This window comes from Acipenser ruthenus, chromosome 2 (genome assembly GCF_902713425.1).
Source record: "Acipenser ruthenus chromosome 2, fAciRut3.2 maternal haplotype, whole genome shotgun sequence".
Lineage (NCBI taxonomy): Eukaryota > Metazoa > Chordata > Actinopteri > Acipenseriformes > Acipenseridae > Acipenser > Acipenser ruthenus.
Genome location: NC_081190.1, coordinates 13,258,093 through 13,280,568, shown reverse-complemented (window position 1 = coordinate 13,280,568; position 22,476 = coordinate 13,258,093). Strand labels below are relative to the sequence as shown.

Below are 22,476 nucleotides of genomic sequence, written 5' to 3'. Positions count from 1 at the left end.
AACTACTGTCAAATAACATTAAACTTACTTATGACTGGTTTCCTGCAGCAAACACCCAAGCACCCGTTCTGCATGTGAATGGATCTTTGATTGTGAAGATTGGTGGAACAAAGCCATTGGACTTTTCTTTCATGAGTGCCCATGATCCCGACTCCAGTGCTGAGAATCTCATGTTCTACCTTGTTCAGCTCCCAGACAATGGGAGGCTGGTGAAGATGGTGAAAGGGAAGGAAGTGCGTTTGAACAGGGATGACACGTTTACTTTCAAAGACCTCAGGGAGCAGGCTGTGCGATTTATCCATGCCAAGGACAAATCTAAGTGAGTTTTATGTGCTGTAATCATGCTATTGATTCTTTGCTCCCACAGTCTCTGTTAAGTAAATGCATGTGAGCTGGATTCCAAAGGGATCTTGGCTTTTCCATGTTTTAAATGTGTATATTATTCAAGAAGAAAGGTGCACCAATCTCAAATAATTTAATACAGTTGATTGATCTACATTGTTGGATTACGTTAATTGGGTTTCGTACATAGCCACCTAAATACACTGTAGATATGAGCAGATTTTCTTTTTTTTATACAACTGAATGACCTCTTAAATAATCAGCCACCTGTCTTAAGAAGCAACAAATGTTTAGACCGTTTGGTAAAAATTAACTAGATAAGCTAATGATATGTGTCACATTATTATACTTTATTTGTTTAGTCTGTCAGGTGATAAGCTTGCAGATTCATCAAGATTAGCTACATCTGTCTTCACAAGTGATAACGTCTTGTATCCAGCAGGCAGCTAATTAATAACTTGGCTTGAATTGTTTCAGGAGTGGTCAGTTCATCCTGAAAGTCAGCGATCAGCAGCTATTCTCCCAGCCGAAACCAATTAATGTCCAGGCAGTGTCTCTGCAGGTAATGTGGGAAATAGCACACTTCCTGAGCTAGTATGGAGTTACAGATACTAAATGTATTGCAGTGTCCTCCCAGACGAGTATTGAGTGTAATAAGCTACACCTGAGCAGTCTGCCAGCGTCTTGTTGCTCTCCTGCAGCATTTACAGCCGGGTCTAACAAAATACAATCCAGGAGGATGCACTGTGAGCAGCCAAGGCTGCACCGATTCAATATGATGAAGCTGCAAGGTTTTGTAATTGTTGTTCAGGGATGTATTGACCATTGCATGATGATTACTGCCATTGTTTTCCTGTTACTCATTGGCGTTTTTTTTGTTTTTTTTTAACTGCCCATCAAGATCAATCAGGACAAGGCGTGTGGGCAGTATGGTTGCTAGCAACGCAAGTCACTTGAAGATCCAGTTTCATAGTTATAGTAATATTGTTTTTTTCATGACATTGCTGGCACATAATAGTCCTCATGCACAGCCCTGCTCTTGAGAAAATACCATAAGAGAATAGGGGACTTGTACAAATGAATACACATAGCTGATGGAATGCTGAAACTTACTACAGCTACTTGTGGGTTTTTTTGTAAGTTAAAGCAGACACAATAACGGTTACAATGCAGAGACTGTGGTTGAGGTGAATTGGCAAGTCAGTAAAATTTTATCTACACAGTTGTTAGTTACCTGCAGTATAATGGTTCTCCATTTTACACAACACCAAATTAAAAAGCGAAGGAGCAAATAAAAGCTTCTTCCCGACCTCAATGGCCTAAGCTAATAGGGTTGGTACAGCTCATTTAAAACTGTAGGCAAATGAACTCAAGAAGGAGCGTGTTGAAGGGAGTCTTCAGGCACCATTGTTTTCATAGTTTTACCACTGATAATAGTTTTACAGTCTAAACAAGGCAGCAATAAAGATAAATATGACCAATCCTTGGCACTGGGATTTAAGCGATCCACTTGAGGTGAATGATAAGCCCTGAAGTATTTAATGTGGTTTGGCAAAGAGAAAGCGAGTTTTAAACAATTTATATTTTGTGTCATCTTGAATTTTTGACTTGAAGATACAGGTCATTTAGCAACAATCTAAGGAAACCTAAAACAGAAGAGGGTGCCCGAAGGATAACGTTTATACATGCAAGGGTGCAAGAATCAAAATTTGACCTATTTTTAATACTGTTTTTTTATATATATATATATATATATATATATATATATATATATATAAAATGAAAGGCATCAAATTCTATAGTGGGGCCCCCACCTTCACCCCAAAAAGCTTTTCATAATCATACAGTAGCCCCTTGTTAAACAGGACAATAAAATCACACACACACATACATTTATAGTGCTCAATGCATTTTAAGTGTAAATCATTGCGCTGAAATAACACTAATGTGTTTTGGGTAGTTTACACATTACATTATGTAAAAATATAAATCTGCGCAGTAATAAAATCAAATGAATACCTAGCACACTTTCTTTTTACTTTAGACTTCTGGTAACACAAAATAAATCATGCTGCTGCATTGTACACGTTGGGGAAACCAGAAATGCAATAGAAATGTGTTTTCAAGGCTTGTAAGTACACCCTGCCTTTCGTGAAAATTAGGTATTTATTTTTGGGTGTTCGCCTCAAAAATGCATTAAGCACAACTGGCAACACACGAGAAATTGCAACTGTTTAAAATATGCTTTCAAAAGTTTTGAACAAACTGATGCAATTGTAAGTGTCGCAATTGCCGGCAGCTTTCATACATCTCATTATAGTGTTTTAGAACCCTTATTTGCACTGTGTCCTCCCCTGCTTGTCAGGTATTCGCTGAGCATTTTATATCAAAGCTACGATTAGGGAAAGTATACCAGAGCCGTCGTGAGGGAGAATGAGCGGACAGCATCTGAGGGACATCTCGCTACCGCCATCTAGTATGTAAATTTCAAAATATCACTGTCCTGGTCACAAAAGCAAAGTTTGTGGGGAATAATAGCCATTTTCTATACTTTTGAGGCATAAGCAATTAGGAAATAACACTTACTACCCAGGAACAAAAATAAAAATAAAAAATTGTTACACGGTGTTATACATGTGAACAGTGACCTTTCTCAACCCTGGGAAACCAGGTGTTCCAGCAATGACCTTCCTTTCAGTTAGTGATTGCATTTAATAATACCTTCAGCAAACTGGCTCTTCTGAAGAGTTTGTGAACAATAGTTGGCCTTTTCTTCCCTGGCAGCCATGATTAATCTGAGATTTAGAATGGCCTTGAGTGATCAAGCCTGTGCTGCACTGCACTTGAACTTTGATGTAGAGCATAAACACACACAAAAGGAATTCCAATGCGCAAAATCACTGTACTGCTGTTTTTTGTTTTATTTGACATCCACAAAAAAAAAAAAAAGTCTTTCTTCTATGACATATCATAAGTTATACACCAATGCTAAAGCTACTGCCTGGAGTTTTTTTACACTACCGGTACATTGTATTCTAAAGGAAGAAAATGATAATCAGGGCATGGAAAGCACAAAGTTTGTCTTGGCTTAGGAGACCCTAAACTATTGTATGGTCCTGGGTGAGAGACCTGGGACACTGAGGTACTTAGTCTTTGTCTTTGAGTGATACTTAGGGTTCTTTTGCACCGTGTGAGTGACATTCCTTAACGGTACTCTTGCCACAACATAACATGCAAGTGCAGACACCGTGGCATCATTATGGTGGTGGAATGTTAGTCACAGCTACTTTACTGATGTTGTGCACTAATTATTGGTACAGTACATGTCAAAGCATGACATGTAATTGTCTAGTGAACAGGCAAAATATAGAAAGGGAAAACTAAACATACAAAAATAACTTTATGGATATCTGAAATATAATACCATTCAGACCAATCTTGATCATGGCTATAGTTCTGGTTCTGGCGGTTCTGGTCGCGTAATCCTGAGGTTCAGGCAAGAATGTACACCTGTGTAAATGTTCTGTATGTGTTCTGATTGGTTCCAAAGCAGCACTGTTTTCTCAGTTCTATGTATGGAAGAATTATCTCCTGTAATTGCACTGGGAAAAATGAAAAAAAAAAATGTTAAAAAGTGAAATGTGATACTTACAGCTCTGGCCAAATGTTTTGCATCATCCTATAGAATTAACTAATTTGCTTCATAAAGTTGAAAGAAACCTGCTGAATAATGTTACATTAACATATTGAATTACGTACCAGTTTGTAGTTTTCCATATACTTAAAGAAAAAATGGAAAAATTTGACATTTCAACTTTGTCTGTTCAAACCCAGAGACTGAGTGTAATTAAAAGCCTGGCAGAATTGCTGAGATATGAAATCTTTAGTACAATGGAAATTGGGCCACCCTTTGGCATACAGTGTGACTATGACCTCACTAATGTGGGGCAGTGTGTATTTTATCAGAACCTCCAAAAACTGAACAACAATGAAGGCTGGGGTCAAAAGTTTAGAAAAAAAGAGAATACAACAAGTATTGAGATTTTAATCATAACTTGCAAAATAAAACCTTTGACAGCCTTCAAATGACAGTTTTGTTCTTCAAATTCCAGCCTCTTTGTCTTCTTCAACAACAGTACTATTATATAGGTGATTCATTCATTTAAACACTAAAAAAAAACAACAAAAAAAACATCTTTGTCTAGTTGTTAAGTGCTTAAGTGCTGAAAGAGACCAATTAGTTTATCATGCTGCTCTTTGACAGTCACAGCTGTGTGGTTTGCATGCATTCCTTAGTACTTCTCTAATCACATGATGTTCTGGACAGGGCTCTGGTCAGGGCTCAATGGCCTTCTGCATGTCAGATTGGTTTGGCTCTTTGCTTCCCCTGCAGAAGCACATTTTACTTCATATTGTGTTTATTTATTTTTTGTGTGACTTGCTCAACTAAGCTGAGACACCCTGATAAACATCTTAGGAATTTGTTTCCTCGAATGTGAGCAATGTTTATCGTATTGCACCTTAGAAAGTGAAGAATGTACACAGTACTACCTGACCCCCAGTTCAGCAGAATGGAATTTCCGCTGTAGTGCTCCACAACGCCTACTGCTATTCAACAGGCCTTTGTGTCAGTGAAGACTGCTGGATAACCTCTATTTACTGTAGAGGAAGTGGGGGTGGGGGGCACATAGAACATTATTGTTTATAGCTGCATTTTTTTTGGTACAGCCTTAAAGTTGTGTAACTCACAGTTATGGTAGCCATTCAACATGAAAATGTATTTTGAAAACATAATGTATCTGTAACACAAATTTCAGTCTAGCATAGCTTGTACACGAATGTAAACCACAAATAAAAAACACTAATTACAAATATTGTATTTGTACAGAATGATAAAGGCCCTCATTTGCTGTCCAACTCATTAGCCTTGGTACCTGAGGGTGGAATGCTCCAAATCACAAGCAAATACTTAAAGGCAGAAGAACGGGGCTCCAGTGACTCTGAGATTATCTACACAATCACTTCCTCCGAAGAAAACCTCAAATTTGGTAATTATGTCACTTGTTTTACAGAAATTAGTTTTTGTTTCATATTTTGAAAATGTAACTTATCAATGTTATATGGCCCAAAAACAATGTGACACTTACAGCTCTGGTCAAATGTTTTGCATCATCCTATAGAATTAACTAATTTGCTTCATAAAGTTGAATGAAACCTGCTGAATAATGTTACATTAACATATTGAATTATGTACCAGTTTGTAGTTTTCCATATACTTAAAGAAAAAATTTAAAAATTTGATATTTCAAAATCTAATTTGAAATACTGTACTTCCGATAGACTTTTGCGATATCATTTTGCAGTTTCTTTGATTACTTGATGTTAAATAAAAGCTCATATGGTTATTTTTTTAAATGATGTCTCAATCCTAAAATTCAAGAAACATCCTTATCAAAATGTTAAGTTCACGCTTCTGTTGCTTTTTCTAGGTGACGTTATCTTGCTGGTGCCGATGCCAGCCGACAGCCCAGCAGACGGTTGGCAGCGTTTGCCTGACGGGAGAGCAGCCGCTGCCACCACCTCATTCACCCAACAGGACGTCAACGATGGCATTGTGTGGTACAGGCATTCCGGCTCAGGGGCTCCGAGTGACACCTTCCAGTTCCAGGTAATGGGTTATATTCAGTATTTTATAAAATGACCAAACAAGACAATAGTGAACAAAAACACAAACCCTGCAGGATGGCTGAATTTGTTTATTTAGAAAGTGAACCAGGAATGATTACTGACTGAGGTCTCATTTCCAGTGAGTTCCTTGATGAATGAGATTTGATTGGACCATATCTCACTAAAGGCTATTAACTAGATTTGACATGGGCAGATCTAAATACTACTGCCCTTTGTAATAATTATGAACATTAGTTTAATGCTTAGTACAATGAAATTACATTGGAAAAGGTTTACAAGTTTGAAAGGAGTCAGTATGTAGACCCGTTGCTGTTTAGGTCATTAAAATACTTTAGACCCCAATGTGTTACGACATTTTGCCAGTTTACAAACCTGTAGGCAAGTTCATTTGGCATTGCTGCCTTTTCAGCTACATCAAGTTGGATTAATGAGAGATGTTGACTCTATTTGACTTGTGACATCTTCCATACTCTGAACTTCATTACTTTAATTACACTCGCTATAAAAATGTGTTCCAAGAATATTGAACTTGCCTGAACCAGAAACTAGTGTTTGTTTCTTTTCTTTAGTTTGTTTTTTTTTTAACACCGAAGGGTTGCATATTATAAGAAGCTGCCAAAATCAATTCAAGTGTATAATCTTCAACTTTCAAAAGATGTCTCAGCAAATAAATATCACACATTATTCCATAGATTAAAAAAAAAATCTAAAAATAAAACTCATAATAAAGTCTGGCATGGCTAATTCCCCCATGAGAAGAAGTATCTCAGTGCAGAAGAAAGGATGGTCAAGTTTTTTACTCGCATGTTCTGCCACTCATCCACATATATTTTGAGTAATGTTGAGAGAATACACATCAGTGCTAACCCATCCCTTTCTTGTGACCTCTCCAGGTATCGACCGGGGGAAAGCCACAGCAAGCACTGAGCGAAAGCCACACGTTCAGGATTGGGGTGATGCCCCAGACACCAGGATTTCCCCAGCTGTCTCCAGGAACAACCCTACAAATAACAGTAAGATTAACATGCCTCCTTTCAGTCTGTTATAACATGAAGAAAAATCAGGACTGATGATAATGAGTGACTTTTAAATTAACTGAAAGGGACTGGACATCAGTGGCTGTTAAAGACAGGCGCTGTTCAAAAACAGTCTGATAAGATCTGTCCATTCAGTACATGTTTACTGTGTATTCAAAATGTGGCATTGATGCATTTCATTATTTAAAAATGTCCCTGCAAAAGCAGGAACCCACTGAAGTTGCTATTGCTTTACGACCCTGTAGAAAACCATACTTCAGCTGCCAGGTTCACATTGACTGTCCAGGGCTTTTATATGTTGTTTAGAAATAAATTAGAAATTTCAATCCCTCGATATGTACTGGAATTGTGTGGGTGTGTTTTTTAAATCTACAGGCTCTTGAAGATCGTGTCACAGTGATTGAACCTGCTGCACTCTCCTTTGTGGACACAGAAACTCCAAGCGAAAAACTTGTCTATAATGTCACCAAACCACTGGCGCAGGGGCAAGGTAAGAGTTTGTCGAGGAGCTACATAGATGATAACTTATGAAAGATACTAATTGTCTCTTAAAAACAGCACTGATTTGAGGCAACTTTACATGTATTAATTGTTTGCTGAATTATTGTATTGTTGTTGTTTTATCACAGAGATGAGAAAATTGATTTTTTTGCACATTGTATAGAGCAATCATGTTCTGTTGTTTCTTTCAGGTGCTATTGAACACCAGGATAGGCCCTACATCTCAGTTCAGTTTTTCACTCAGGCAGAAATTAATCAGGGCCAGATCCTGTACAGGCCCCCCATGGCCCCCTCCCACCTCCGAGAGCTCTACCTCTATTCATTCACAGGTGAGTGAGACCTGACCTTCAGAAATCACTTACACAAGGACAGTTAGAACGCTTTGTATTTTTTAACATACCAGTACTTTAAGTAAATTGTTTAAATGTTTTTACACGTAATTCAATAATACAATAATAATAAAACAAATAAATAAAAATAAGAAAAGAAAAATACCCTTTTCCTGAAAAATCAAATCTTTGAAATAACATTATTTAATTTATGTAGATTTTATTTATCCCATTAACATTTTAGTTGTACAAGCAGACATGCATTTTAAAAATAACATGTTGAGAACATGTTGAAGAAAATGTTTGTCAGAATGTTGGATTTTGTATGTCCAAGTGTTGTATTGAGATGTTTAATGTCTAACTCCTAGACTAATGTCTGATGTTTTCATGTACGTTTAACTAATGTGGCATTTCAAATAGATTAGCAAAAGGTCATCTTAAATTATATTGAAATTTAGCTTCTTAATAACAACATCTTATTTCTCCAGGTCTACCTGAGTCAGTGAATGTCTATTTGACAGGTATCAGTATAATACTGCACCTCTGGGTTCTGGGTCAATACTTATAGCAACGTTAGCAACTGTCCTCTTTTCAAACCCATTTACTAATAAAAATAATCACTAATAAAAATAAACTCTAAAGAACACCAGTACCCACTTCACTGATTGCTGATCGTTTCCTAATGACTGTCTTTTCTACTTGACTAATGCTAGTATTCTTCATCAAAAGGACTAAACACATTGGCATTGTATAAAACGAAGTAGCTTTGGTTATAATTGGTGAAGTAGTGAGTGTCACATTGGTTTAATGTGGTAACAGGTTGCAATGTCTATATTGGGATCAGAAGCATCTACTTCTTTACCTTGTAAAAAAAAACCAGAAAACCTTCATATTGAATGACACCAGCTTTAAATCCATATTAAATAATAAGACATTTAAACTGTATGGCTGTAGCAGCATATAGTACGATTATTAATCTAACATGAATTTGCACTTTGTAAAGATTCCACTGGGGAAACAGAAAACCACAGAAAATGTATTTACAGTAATACATGTGTCCCCATAGGCATGGAATGATCAGGCTACTTTTGTTCTCAGGTTTACACAGAGCAATATAAATATTCTATTGAGGTAATAGTAAAGGATGTGTCACTTAGACCTTGTACTGCTGCAGGCATGTCATTTTATATGTTGCAGATTTAAAAAGTATGCAACATTTAAAACGCAATGTATGGGTCTCATCAGACATGTGTGTGCCACCAAATAAAAAGCTTTGACATGTGAACCAAAGAAAGGAGCTGAAAAGAAGGCAATGGCGGTGGGCCTCATTTTATGATTTTGAAAGCAGTTTTACTTACTAATGACAAAGAACAGCTGTTGGTAATCTTCCAAAGTATAGTCAATTTATACATACAGTAATAATCATTTCAATAAACGTACCGATTGAGTTAACAAGCTTGTTGGTAAATATACTGAAAACTGTCCTTATAAACCTCCTGTATCAATAATGGAGTGATTCAGTATGTCTTTCTGTGTGTAGTACATTGATCATAGCTCAATCTCCTGCTCTTTACTTCATCACATCCCTACATTCATTCACAAGAAAACTAAGAAAAGATTTTAAATGACAGCTATCCCTAATTGTGAAGAACAAAATGTTTAAACAAAATACATTATCCTTGAAGTGAATTATACTGATTTGATTGAGTTATGGGTGCAGCAAGGATGCTAAAACATACAGCATATTTCAAAGATAATCTGTATGAAAACCAAAACTGCATCTAATGTGTACTGTTAGCAGTATATCAATGACACTACTTTTTCATATAAGGGTATTGGATCTTTTTACTGCGTAATGGCAGAGATACTGTATGTTTCATATGATGAATAAGGGATTCTGCTTTTAACATGTTTTAAATATAATGATGTTGAGGCATTGACAACTATTGCAGGCATTGCCTGATTTATTTATGGTGCTTGCTTAACACGTTGAATCTGTTTAGAAAGCAGTGTTAAAATAACTCCACTTTGATTATGTTTTAGTATCTGATGGAGAACACACCACTCCAGAAATGGAGTTTACTATTCACTTGCTCGCCAACCATCAGCAGCCGCCTGTCTTCCAAATCTCTGATCCTTCCATTGAGGTTAGCCAGGGTGGCAGAGTACCTGTAGGTAAGACAAAAATATGTCAGGCTTCTTCACTGTAGCAGTCCACTGTTTCAGAAAGAAGCATACATTCCGTTCTCTTTCCCCCTCTGTGAACCCCTCTAAGTGGATATGTGTTGCCATGCTGTACCTCTGAGGTTGTTATAATATATCTATACAGTAGTTATAAATAGCTTTGGTAATGTTATCATCAAAGCCTTAAGCTTATGCAGTATATTGATAGAACTGAACATTTTGTTCAAACTCAATTTTGGATTTTAGATAAACTGTAACCCTTGGGGCGACTGTTCTTTCCTCAGGTCAACAGCTGGCAGTCAGTGATGCAGATACAGCCCCAGAGGACCTGATCTTTGAGCTAATGGAGGCACCTCGGCACGGCAGCTTGATGAAGTCTGACTATGGCTTCCAGACTCAAATGAGAAGTGGCAAGTTTTCATGTATTTAGTTGATGATACTGTATTTAGTCCTTTACCCTCAGTTATTAAAAAGCAAGCTGTGGGCTAGGTACTTTTTCTTCACTTCAAGCATTCCCAGGTTATTTTATATTTGGCACTTACTTAAAGCTGGTAGATATCTAAATTGTCCCTTTAAGACTGATTGATTTAAAATAACTGTTCAGCTGTTCTCTTTTATTTTCCTTTTTTTTAGAAGACAACATGTCACATCATATTGTACCATGTCTTATGGGCCTACCCTGCATACTTCGGGATTAAGGGCAACAGGCCATTTACAACTTACACTTGCCACAGGCTTTGTACCATCTCCCTGGGTTCTTAATGTTCTCTTAATCTACTGCAGGAGACACCTTTACGTTTGATGATATCGCCCAGAACACCCTTCAGTATTTACACGATGGGGAAACCACAGAAGAGGACAGCATGGAGTTCTCTGTGACTGATGGGGTCACTACAGCAACAACGCAAGTGAGGGTGTTGGTGTCAGTGACTGGGAATGGTGGACCAAAACTGGCTTCTGGCTCTTTGCTTTCGATAGAAGTATCTGAGAAGAGCACCACTGTCATTGGAAGATCTCACATTGCATATGTTGTAAGTGTGTCTTACTGAACTAAACCCTTCAGAAAAACCATTTGGGCTGTTTCAGCCCAGCTCAAAAAGTCTTTAACACATACTGTACCTTTTTGGCTAGCCTAGGAATTATTGAAGCTGTATGGTTTTCCTGAGTTATTCATAGGCTGCTTCATCATGATTTTGGGAGTTACCACTCTTGGACATTTACAAGCTTGGCTAAAGTGTTTGGTCAAGCCTGGACTAATTGTTTGCATTATTTGGAAACAATGCTGTGTTTCTGGAACGGGAATCCACCCACTAATCACATATGTAACCAAACTGTTCCTTTAAATATTATTTATTTATTTCTTAGCAGATGCCCTTATCCAGGGTGACTTACAATTATTACAAGGTATCACATTATTTCACATTATACAGATATCACATTCTTTTTTTAAAATACAATTACACATCTAGGTAAAGTACCTTGCTCAAGGGTACAGCAGCAGTGTCCCCCTTCTGGGATTGAACCCACGACCCTCCGGTCAAGAGTGCAGAGCCCTAACCACTACTCCACACTGCTGCCCATAAATAGCCCTCTCGTCTACACCTCCTTGTCGTTTCTTTGTTTGGTCCTCCTCCTCTCCTGCTTCCACCTTGAAGCACACCTTGACTATGAGGAAGGTGGCCCAGAGAGCCACTTATCCTGCCTGCTAGCATTAGTTATCGTTCAATCTCTATACATTACATCATAGTTCAGCCAGCGTATAGGGGTGGCTATCGAGCTCCAGTGGACAAGGCCATGGGTCAAATTATATTATGTTTCGTTATGGGCATGATCATTTGTCAAATACAATAAAGAATTGTTAATTTCAAATCTTGTGGATGTCTCCTTTCTGAAATTCTGAGGCCCTTGACTAAATACCCTTAGTTACCAGTCCTGACAGATACAGCTCTTGACCAGCATTGATTGATGGACTAACCTCTTTCTAATAGCAATACAACCTCATAAAAACTTCATAAGCATGTCAGGTCATAGTTATGCGAATCAGCCATCTAAATTTCTATACTACATATAATCATATGCCGTTTAACTTTAATGCTATCTGGTAAGGTTACATATTACAGTGTGTTTCGGTACAGCTTTAAATGTTTTAATTGTTTGCATTGTTTTCAGGATAACAACTCTCCAGATGACAAGATAAGGATTCAATTGATTTCTTTACCCATGTACGGGATGCTCACAATGACAGAATCTAGCCAGATAAATGAAGAACTTTCTGAGTTTTCATCGTTTACCATGGAGGACATTAATCGCCAAAGAATAAGGTAACAAATGCTAAGGTAGAAAGTTAGCCTTCCAGAGAAATGCTTTAATAAGACAGTTTCATTAAAACCATAAAACACCACTGATGTAAAATAACAGTAATTAGAGTATTTAATGAGCTTTGCATGTCCCCATACTGAATGTACCATCAATATATCTCCCTTATTAAGAACGTTATCCGTATTTGGTAGTGAAAATTAGTTTTGACTTTCAAATCAATCTGCAAAATTCATGCAAAAAAAAGACTTACTGGGTCAATAAATCACAATGTTGTAAGGAACCTTCTTTTTATGATTACCATATTCAGACATCAGAAATGATGTGTTGCTCAATGTACTCTAAGGGAATTTGAATGTAAACTTTCCATCCTAACAGCTACACCACTTCTTTTGAGACTGGTAGTCAGCCTGTCACTGATATCTTTCACTTTGTTGTCTACGACGCTGACAACAATCACCTTGACAACCAAATGTGCACCATCACTATAAAGTCCGTCCAGCAGCAGCCTCCAGTTGCCACAGTCAGCAGTGGAATCACGGTACGTTATAGCCAAGCTGATTTACTGGATTATCTGTATGAACCACAGCCTAGGTTGGGCTATTTATTGAAATAAGCATGTCCAGGGACAGCGTGATGTGTATATGCTGTTTGGGTATCTTTGTTAATTGTTAAAATGTGAACACCTTGTGCACTGAATTGTGCAATGTACTAGATGAAAACATAATAATAAACATTGGTCTTCTTTTTAGTATACCTTCTATCTACTTCTTCTTTTCACTTCACTCAGGTGGAAGAGGGTGGCAGAGTACTGCTGTCATCAAGGAATATTCTAGCAACGGATCCAGACACTTCGAAGAAGGACTTGTTGATACGGCTAATCACACCACCTCAATACGGCTACATTGAAAACTCAAACAGAGGTGTGTGACTGTGCTCTCTGTTTTACAGGCTGCATTATTCTTTTGTTTTTTTTTAACTGAAAATATGAAAGTTCACCATGGAAAATTGGCAGTTTTCCCAGTGATTATCCCATGCTTGTGCTATATATTTACAAGGTTACCAAACTCGCCTGTTCTCTGTTGCTTCTCCATGGAATCCTAGAATCTGTTATGTTTTTACCATAGCACAGCGTACCTCTGTAAGGAATGGGCATTCCTGTTGTCCAATCAAAAAACATTTTGATTGTCATTGTTTCGTTATAGGCTAAAATTATTAACATTTAGCTTTAGTTTTTCATACCCAGTTCAATAAACATACTACTCAAATAACTGCTGATGTCTATCTGTTTGCTTCCCTGATTACATATTTACAATATGAATTCATTCATTATAACATGCAGGTTTTGTTGCCATACATTTCATGCTTACGGTACATTTTGCCATGTAATCTGTTTTTTAGATGGAAAATCTGGAGGAGCAGTGACTGTCACGCCTGACGTTGTCTTCTCCCTTGAGGATATCATTTCGAACAACATTTACTATGTGCAGAGTGTCCATCAAACCGTTGAGCATCTTCAGGACAGCTTTAGCTTCTACATTACTGATGGCTCCAGTCAGACAGAGGCTTTCACTATTGACATTGACATCCGGGTACAGTAACTTCAGTTCAAAACAACATTTCCTTGCGAGATGGATTACACTATCAGAAAAATAACTGAATCAACAGCATCACTGATATTTATTTATTTACACTGTGTCGCCATGCTCAGGTAATGTTGATGATGAAGTTGATGGGATCTTATTTAATGATCCTTTCACCTGCCATTTTCCCATAATCTATTGAATCTTATTAACACGAATAAATACAATTAAAAAAACAACAGAAAATTGGGCATTAAATTGGATTTATATGTTTAAGGGTGGTTGGACTGAATTTTGATCTGCCACTATTTGGATCACTGAAATAAACTCCAGTGTGTGTCATTACAGTTGAATAACAAAAACATTTAAAAAATGTGCTATCATTTTTTATAGCGTGCTATTGCAAACTTAACAGGTATAAATTAATTACTAAAACAATGGAAAGGTTTCAACATTTAGCATGCTGCTTATTTGTATTGAATAATAATTGAATAACACTCTTACATTATGGTCACAATACCATTAAAGGGTTAATAAGGTCCTATTGGGTTTGCTTGTTTCAGAGTAAGAACGATGAGCCGCCAAAGATGTCTGTGAGCAGTGTGCAGGTGGAGGAAGCTTCTGGCGTGGTGATCAGGAACACTTCACTGACACTGCTGGATCTTGATACTCCAGACAATGAACTGGTTTTCACTGTCACCAAGAAGCCAGACTATGGTGAGTCCCCATCTCACAGGGTTGGGGTCCGTTAGATTCACTGAGGGTGCTGAGAGAATATGAGAAACTCACATAAACTCACACGATCAGGTCAATCTAGTGAGCCAGGAGGCCATTTTTTCATACTCTTCATGTATGGTGCCGTCTTGAGGTCTGTATTCAATCAAATCTTAGCAGGCTTGATAGTGGCATTGATCTTACAGATTGCTCATGTTTTTAAAAACTAATTTCACACATCTTTTTGTCACTCAAAATTAGGTTTTTATAATGAAACGTCAGTTACAAAACTTATTTTGATGGTTCAAAGAGAGGTTCTCCGAGTCATAAAAAAGTTGATGACAGTCTCTCCGATGCCCTTTATTCCATTCATCTCAAGAGACTTTAAAAAGCATCTTTAATTAAAGAGTTAAAGTGTTCTTAATAGCTGCTTCAAATCCTCAACAGGATGAATGTTTGCTTTTCTTCTGCATTAAAACACACAGTATTCACTTGAGGGGATTGAAAAGAGCTCAGTTCATAATTACATAAATATTTGATTACTGAATGAGTTGGTCTTTGACATACTCACTTGTCTTTAAAAAAAGATTGAAACATGCTGTAAATGTTCTTTGTCTAAAGCGTGTTAAATTCTTTCTCATCAGCCACTATATTTCTTTGGTCTCCGTAGTCAGTGTGGTGGTGATCGGCCCTTTGTTTCTCACTATTACCCCAGGCAGTCCTGGTTTTACTCCATTCACTGTTTCACATCCGGGTGGAATCTGTAGGTGTTCTTTAATCTTTTGGTGTGCATCTTCTCATGCATGTTACCAGGGTTAAAGGGCCAGTTTTTAGCAATGCCTGTTTTCAGGACATATAGAGGATGCCGACCCACTTTATACTTTCTGTGTGCCTCCCAGGTAAGCTGCGGTGGAGGCAGTTCTACTCGGAGCCCCTGGAGAATGGACGTGTTCTGTCCCAGGGCTCGTCTTTCACGTACCAGGATGTTCTGGATGAGCTGATTGTCTACACCCCTGACAGTCTGAGCGTCCATAACGATGAGTTCCGCTTCTCCGTCACTGACGGCCTCTACACTGAGAACGGGAGGATGGAGTTCACAATGAACGTACAGAAGAGTGAAACTCCAAGGCTCGCTGTTAACAGAGGCCTTCAGCTTGCAGCAGGTAGGGGAACATTTACCATCTAAATAAACTGCCCTACCATTAACAAGCATGCTGTATATTGGGCACAACTATCTGCAATGTGCTTTTAAAAGAATATGAAGTATAATAATATGTATGTGTATATTTAGGCTCTGTAGCTAAGATCACAGATCAGCATTTGAAAGCCACAGACATTGACTCGGATGAGCTGAAAGTGAAGTACACAATAACCAAGGACCCCACAGTTGGCAGACTGCAGCTATCCAAGAATGGAAACCTTGTCCAGATCTCAATCAAAGGACCTGTTAAGAGCTTCACGCAGGCTGACATCAATAAAGGTAGGGGTTGATGTTCTTGCTTTTGTTATTGCAAATAGTTATCTGAAGCTGAGTAAAATTCTCCAGTGCAGCTTAACAGTTGACTGGGGTAAGGGATTGTGTGCATGCAAGATGTAACTCATAAAAATCTTCCTAAATTAGTTCTCGGAGGAATAGGGGAAAATGTAAACAGATGCATCTGTTTTTATTATTTATGAACATATAACAAACTGACTTACAGAGTGCAATATTGGTGTCAGAACATCAGGTCAGTGTTAAATTATGCAGCCCATTCACGTGCACTCTTCATTGGAAGCTTAAAATGTGAAAACTACACACACAGTATGTTCAGCTGTTCGACCAATATGCTTTGGAAAATACAAGTGGTTGATGTGTGACTTTTAGAGTTTTGATCTTTTCCAGGTTTTGTGGAGTACAGGCATGAAAAAGGAGAGTCAGGAGGAAGTTTTGCTTTTGAGTTTGACCTTGCTGACTTGGAAGGAAACAAACTGATTGATCAGTCATTCTATATTAGCATTCTGGGTAAGTGCTTTCACTGCACCTGTTTGTGAAAGGGTATCCACATCTTTCAGGTACAAGTCTATTGCGATTTTGCAGCCTAACATAGTTAATGATTAAATGTAAAGTAACACTGACTTTGTGTGTGTGGTCTGTGTTGCAGAGGACAGACTTCCCCCCTCTGTCATAGTTAACAAAGGGCTGGTGCTGGATGAGAACTCGGTGAAGAAAATCACAACCCTGCAGCTGTCAGCCACAGACCAGGACAGTGAGCCGGGAGACCTGGTGTACAGCATCACCAAGCAGACACAGCTGGGGCGCCTGGAGCATGCGGCTTCACCAGGTGCAAGGGCCTTCTTTTCTAACGTCAAAGCAATGGCAACAATTTCAAGTAATGGACGCAGTACTGTGATTTCCCCTTCATTTCACAAGCCAATACCAAAGGCTACATTTATTGCTAATACTTACAGAATACAGAGTGAGCAAAACACTATTCTGTCTTCTAAGAGTTACAGTGTACAAGAATAATAACATTTATTCTGTGTATTCACCTCACATGACAGGGAAACAATAAATGATTGCTGTTCCATGAATATTCAGTAGGTGGCGGTAACAATGAGATTCTTCCTACACTTTCAGCACTAACCAGCGGTATTGAACATCAAAGCATCTTATTCCAGAGAGAACATGGAAAACTACCAGCTGCTGCCTCACGCAGCAGCTGAAAGCAATAACCAGTAGTTTTCTGCAGCTACACTTGTTGTTCAGTATTCATTATTCCTCCTTCACCCTCACTGCTTTGTGTTCCAATCTTTAGACACTCTATGTAGAATTCTTTTCACATGGGGAAAGGTAAAGGGACACAACAAGATCTCTTTACAGCCAATCTTGTAATAGGTTGTGCTCTAATAAGTAAGCACTACATTTGCAGTGCGCTTGTCAGTGGTGTCTATTTTACCATTCTTATCTTGTTTGTAGGGTCAAGGATAAGCACATTCACTCAAGCTGACCTGGCCTCACGCAGTATCCAGTATGTTCATACCAGCGAAGAGGAGAAGCACTCTGATGATTTCACCTTCGTCGTGTCCGACGGGGCAAATGAGGTACAAACACGCGTTAGATTTCCAAACTTGAAATTCTTGATATAGAGGTTAGAAACTGGCTATTGTTTAGTATGTTTCCTCTATTATTACTTTATTTTGACTACAGTACTGTAAAAGACCACTGACTGCTTAAAAAAGGTTGTTTACTGTTGACTAAAACAGTCAAGAAAAAGCATTTCTTGCACTAGTTATTGTCTTAGGTAAGTACATGTTCAAACAGTTTATGGGCTGTTGAATCTTTGATTTTTACATAGGGCTAAAAATGGTTCCAGTAAATCTTGCCTAATATTTAGTGCACGTAGGTCTCACATGGTCCTATGTAAAATGCTAACACATCATGGTAAATGTGTATCTTGCAGATATTTTAATGCTCAGCTTCCACCGTCTACTTCAAGAGGTCAAAGGAAGAGACACAGAGAGATTGAAAACCTGCGAGTCAACAGAAAAGCAGCGATTGGTTACTGAGAAGGAATGCCAAAGTGTGAGGCTTAAGAGTTCTTATGAAACTCCCAGAAGCAGCTTGATTCCTCAGTAATCAATCACTGCTTTTCAATGACTGATTTGCATTGTCTCGGTGTTCCTTCATGAGACCTCTTCAAGGAGTAGAATGCAGGGAACGTGAAGAAGTGCAGTAATGAAATATCTGGGAGAAGCATTTGGTATATCTTGTTAATTAGTGACTTTGAAAACATGAAACACTGGAATACATGTTAAAGTGTACTTCTTTTGGATAGAAACATGTACAACCTACAAAGTGTTAGTAATACATTTTATCTAAGCATTACAATATTTGTTAGCTCTATGTACTGTACTTTAAGGCTATCCCCCCACAGTGAAGGCTGTCCTAACAGTGACCCCTGTGACTTCCAGGTTGCACAAACCTTTTACATCACTATTCGCCCTGTGGATGACTCCTTGCCATTGGTCCAGAATCCAGGAATGCGTGTGCAGGAGGGTGTGAGAAAGACCATCACTGAGTTTGAACTCAAGGCTACTGATGCTGACACCGAGGTGAGCTCCGACCGGAGAAGCAGCCTGACTTCTGTACTCGGCCTGGGAATGAAGCCACTAAGTTAGAGGAAGATAGAAATCAATACATTTCAGAGGGGCAGGTATATGTAAACAAAACAAGCCAAAGTAAAAATGTTTCATTTTTGGTGAAACTCTATGTTGCCAAACTAGCAACAAGCATATCAAAAAGTTCATTTCAGGGTTCAAAAGTGCGGCAATTGTTTGAAATAAAAATTGTGGGAATTGCACTCTGACCTTGACAAATGTATTAAAAATATTTTGTTTTATGCAGACATAGAGAGAAATTATAATAGTTTCCTACTTTGGTGCTTAACACTCCTAACAGTGTTTTGCAAATGCAAAATATATTTTTCTCTGGTATTTATATATAAAAGGGTGGGACTTAAGTGTCTGGTTTCCTCAGTTTCATGAAGATTTGTTTAAAAACTAATAACTAAGAGGTAGTTTCACAACTTCTGTATATTGCTTTCCAGTGGACACAAAAGGCAGCCTACAATATTGGGGATTTAGGGTTGGACCACTCTATACACTTTATTTCACTGCTGATGTTCTATACCTAACCAACACAGGCTGAATCTGTTACCTTCACCATTGTGCAAGTTCCTCGTCACGGTACAATCGAACGCACCAACAATGGCCAGCACTACCGCCAAACGAACTCTTTCACCATGGACGACATCTATCAGAACCGCGTCAGCTACAACCACGACGGCAGCAATTCCCTCAAGGATCGGTTTACCTTCACGGTGTCTGACGGGACCAATCAGTTCTTCATGGTGGAAGAGGGGCAGAAGGAGGTGAGTGGAAGATTGGAGTGTGCGGGCCAAGCATTTACTCTAGTCTGTAACTAACTACTTTTTCAAAGAGGTAAAACGCCTGTTAATTTTACAGAACTAGAACTAAGCAACTAAGTTCTCATTACCTTGTTTTTTCTCCTTTTATTGTTTTGTTTTTTTTCAGATTGTGACAGCTGCTCCTCAGAGGTTTAAAATAGACATCCTTCCCGTTGATGATGGTACTCCGAGAATCGTCACCAACCTCGGATTGCAGTGGCTGGAGTATATGGAGGGAAAGGTAACATTTGTCTTTGCGGTAGAAATGCTTTATACTGTCAAGAGTCCTCTGTTTTCCAACTCATTAGTTTTTGTTTGGCTTATTTCTCTGGCCTTTGTGGCACTGCTTAAAATAACTGCAATTCTACTTGCGGAAAGTCACACTGCGTTTGCAAAGGCTTTCATCTCAGAGTGTTCCAATTTCTCTAAAGCTTGCAATATATCATGAAAATACCTCTCGACTTTCCTGAAGTAATGGCTAGATTTTTCACAATTTTTTATAAATGTTACGAAAGACAAAAAACCCTTTGAAATACATGAGTAAATGTTCTTGTTTTGCAAAGTTCATATTGCATATGATACAACCGCTAAATGAAAGTATTTTAATAGAACATCAGTAGATGTGAAATGGGGCAGTATTCCACATGTATATATCACCAGCTGTCACATACTTTGCAGAGTGATATTGCTCATTTTCTGTTGACATGTTGACATTTCTTATTTTTTTGTTTTTAATCACTATGTCGTCATCTACTGGACAAAGATTGAAACAACCTTTTAAACTGTACCTTAGCAATGTCATAAACAAAATACATGAATACAACAAACATACATATATTTCTTTCTTTTTTCATTTAGCGTTTTGGTTTATAGTTGACTCAAGACTGCCTGACATTAATTGTATGAAATCTGTCCTTCATAACAGGCCACCAATCTGATCACTAAGAAAGAGCTGCTCACAATGGACCCTGACACAGAGGACAAACAGCTGGTTTATGAGATCACTGCCACACCAAAGCATGGGTACCTGGAGACCAAACTCAAACCTGGAGGTCCCATTACAACATTCACACAGGGTACAGCTCGGACTGCTTATTATATCAGGTGGACCTGTTCCATGCAATGTTAGACCACTCTGAATGAATTCAATAAAAAAAAATAAAAAAAAATGCTATTTACCCTTTTGCTTCTAAAGGCCTGGTTTCAAAACGAGTAGCTTTCAGTGGACAGTGTTTTGACAGTACTTTGACACAGTAAGAAGTCCAAAGAAATAGAGGCCAAGGATGCTGCTTCTAAATACATCACAAAATGCAAAGACCCCCGTGCCAGCCCCCATTAGAAATATTGTCTAGGAATGTATGTTACAAAAAACCTCCAGAATGAATGCGCATGATACTTCATTCCACACTGTAGTATATGAGTAACAGTGAGCGCCTAAAATATTTCTCTTATTGTTTTTACAGCGGACATTAACCTGGGTTTGATTCGCTATGTCTTAAACGAGGAGAGAATTCAGGAGACTATGGACACTTTCAAGTTTCTGGTCAAGGATAGTAAACCAAATGTTGTCAGCGACAATGTGTTCCACATTCAGTGGTCTCTGATCAGCTTTCAATACACCAGGTAAGCCATTCAAAGGTTTTTAAAAGCTCTTTCACCCAAAACAGACTGGAAGCAAAAAATAACTGAATGCGAAAGGAGGCCCTCCATTAACAACACATAATATATAACAACTGCATAATTACTCAGTACTAGGCATAACTAAAATCACAGTGATTGCATATGTGTTACCACTAGTTATGCAAACTGCCATTCATCAAATTAAAAAAAGCATTTCTTTATTTAACCCATTTTCCTATTCCATAACAGGTGGAATGGAATGGACTGCTTTTGATGTGCAGATTTCTATGTTTTGTTTTGCTTGTGGTTGCAGCTTCAACGTCAGTGAGAAAGCAGGCACTGTCAGTGTAGCAGTGAAGAGGAGCGGCAATCTGAACCAGTATGCCATCGTCCTGTGTCGCACTGAGCAGGGCACTGCCACCTCCACCTCCAGCATTGGCTCAAAGCCAGGGCAGCAAGACTATGTGGAATACGCTGGGCAGGTTGGTTCACTGGCCACGAACCACAAAAACACACACTGCTAGTTAAATGTGTGATTGTAGACATATCTTTAAGAACTGTGATGAAGTCATTGTATGTTTGGTAGTATAATTAGTGTTAGCAGCACAGTACTACAGATTGTGTTCACTGCTCACTCAGTTTCTCTCCACCTCCCACCCACCCAACAGGTCCAGTTTGACGAGAGAGAGGACACCAAGGCCTGCACCATTGTAATCAATGATGACCAGGTCTTTGAAAACATTGAGAGTTTCAATGTGGAGCTCAGTATGCCAGCCTATGCCCTGCTGGGGAAGATCACCAGAGCCAAAGTGAACATCAACGACACCGAGGATGAGCCCACTCTGCAGTTCGACAAGAAGACTTACCACGTTAATGAAAGCGCTGGATTCATCTTTGCACCCATTGAGCGAAAAGGTGAGTTTCTGATTTTCAAGCATAATGTGACCATTTTTTTATCTACTGATACTGACCAGTTCAGTTAATATACAATTTGGGATAATGGTGGATAAAATAAATGTTAAGTGGTTGGTATATAAAAGAAAAGAGAAGTGCCTGCTAAGTGGTCAAGTCATACTTTACATAGTCTACAGTGTGGTGTATTCTCTTATCATTTATTTATCTATCACATATCAATTATTCAGTAGTCTTGTTCAAGTGAGTGAGCCAGGATCTCCAGACTCTCTTAGCCTTGAACCTCTTGTTTCAGGTAATGCTC

The 22,476-nt window shown here is 38.4% G+C and overlaps 1 protein-coding gene across 2 annotated transcripts in view; it reads left to right on the top strand.

Annotated features, from left to right (window-relative positions):
- The window catches only part of LOC117963198 (extracellular matrix organizing protein FRAS1-like), a 108,591-nt gene that overhangs the window by 72,412 nt on the left and 13,703 nt on the right, over positions 1-22,476 (top strand). Inside the window, exons 27-54 of one of the 2 annotated variants that reach the window (XM_058989748.1) lie at positions 49-319; positions 820-904; positions 5,231-5,390; positions 5,832-6,010; positions 6,924-7,043; positions 7,443-7,557; positions 7,760-7,897; positions 8,386-8,418; positions 9,941-10,072; positions 10,366-10,491; positions 10,865-11,112; positions 12,251-12,402; positions 12,776-12,938; positions 13,188-13,320; positions 13,799-13,989; positions 14,544-14,697; positions 15,594-15,857; positions 15,986-16,174; positions 16,577-16,696; positions 16,836-17,015; positions 17,651-17,775; positions 18,646-18,786; positions 19,377-19,604; positions 19,768-19,881; positions 20,566-20,716; positions 21,104-21,263; positions 21,574-21,742; positions 21,929-22,175. In XM_058989748.1, the coding sequence (XP_058845731.1) occupies positions 49-319; positions 820-904; positions 5,231-5,390; positions 5,832-6,010; positions 6,924-7,043; positions 7,443-7,557; positions 7,760-7,897; positions 8,386-8,418; positions 9,941-10,072; positions 10,366-10,491; positions 10,865-11,112; positions 12,251-12,402; positions 12,776-12,938; positions 13,188-13,320; positions 13,799-13,989; positions 14,544-14,697; positions 15,594-15,857; positions 15,986-16,174; positions 16,577-16,696; positions 16,836-17,015; positions 17,651-17,775; positions 18,646-18,786; positions 19,377-19,604; positions 19,768-19,881; positions 20,566-20,716; positions 21,104-21,263; positions 21,574-21,742; positions 21,929-22,175 (4,488 nt within the window). The remainder of the gene's footprint in view (positions 1-48; positions 320-819; positions 905-5,230; positions 5,391-5,831; positions 6,011-6,923; positions 7,044-7,442; positions 7,558-7,759; positions 7,898-8,385; positions 8,419-9,940; positions 10,073-10,365; positions 10,492-10,864; positions 11,113-12,250; positions 12,403-12,775; positions 12,939-13,187; positions 13,321-13,798; positions 13,990-14,543; positions 14,698-15,593; positions 15,858-15,985; positions 16,175-16,576; positions 16,697-16,835; positions 17,016-17,650; positions 17,776-18,645; positions 18,787-19,376; positions 19,605-19,767; positions 19,882-20,565; positions 20,717-21,103; positions 21,264-21,573; positions 21,743-21,928; positions 22,176-22,476) is intronic. The other variant, XM_058989754.1, reaches the window with a different exon arrangement.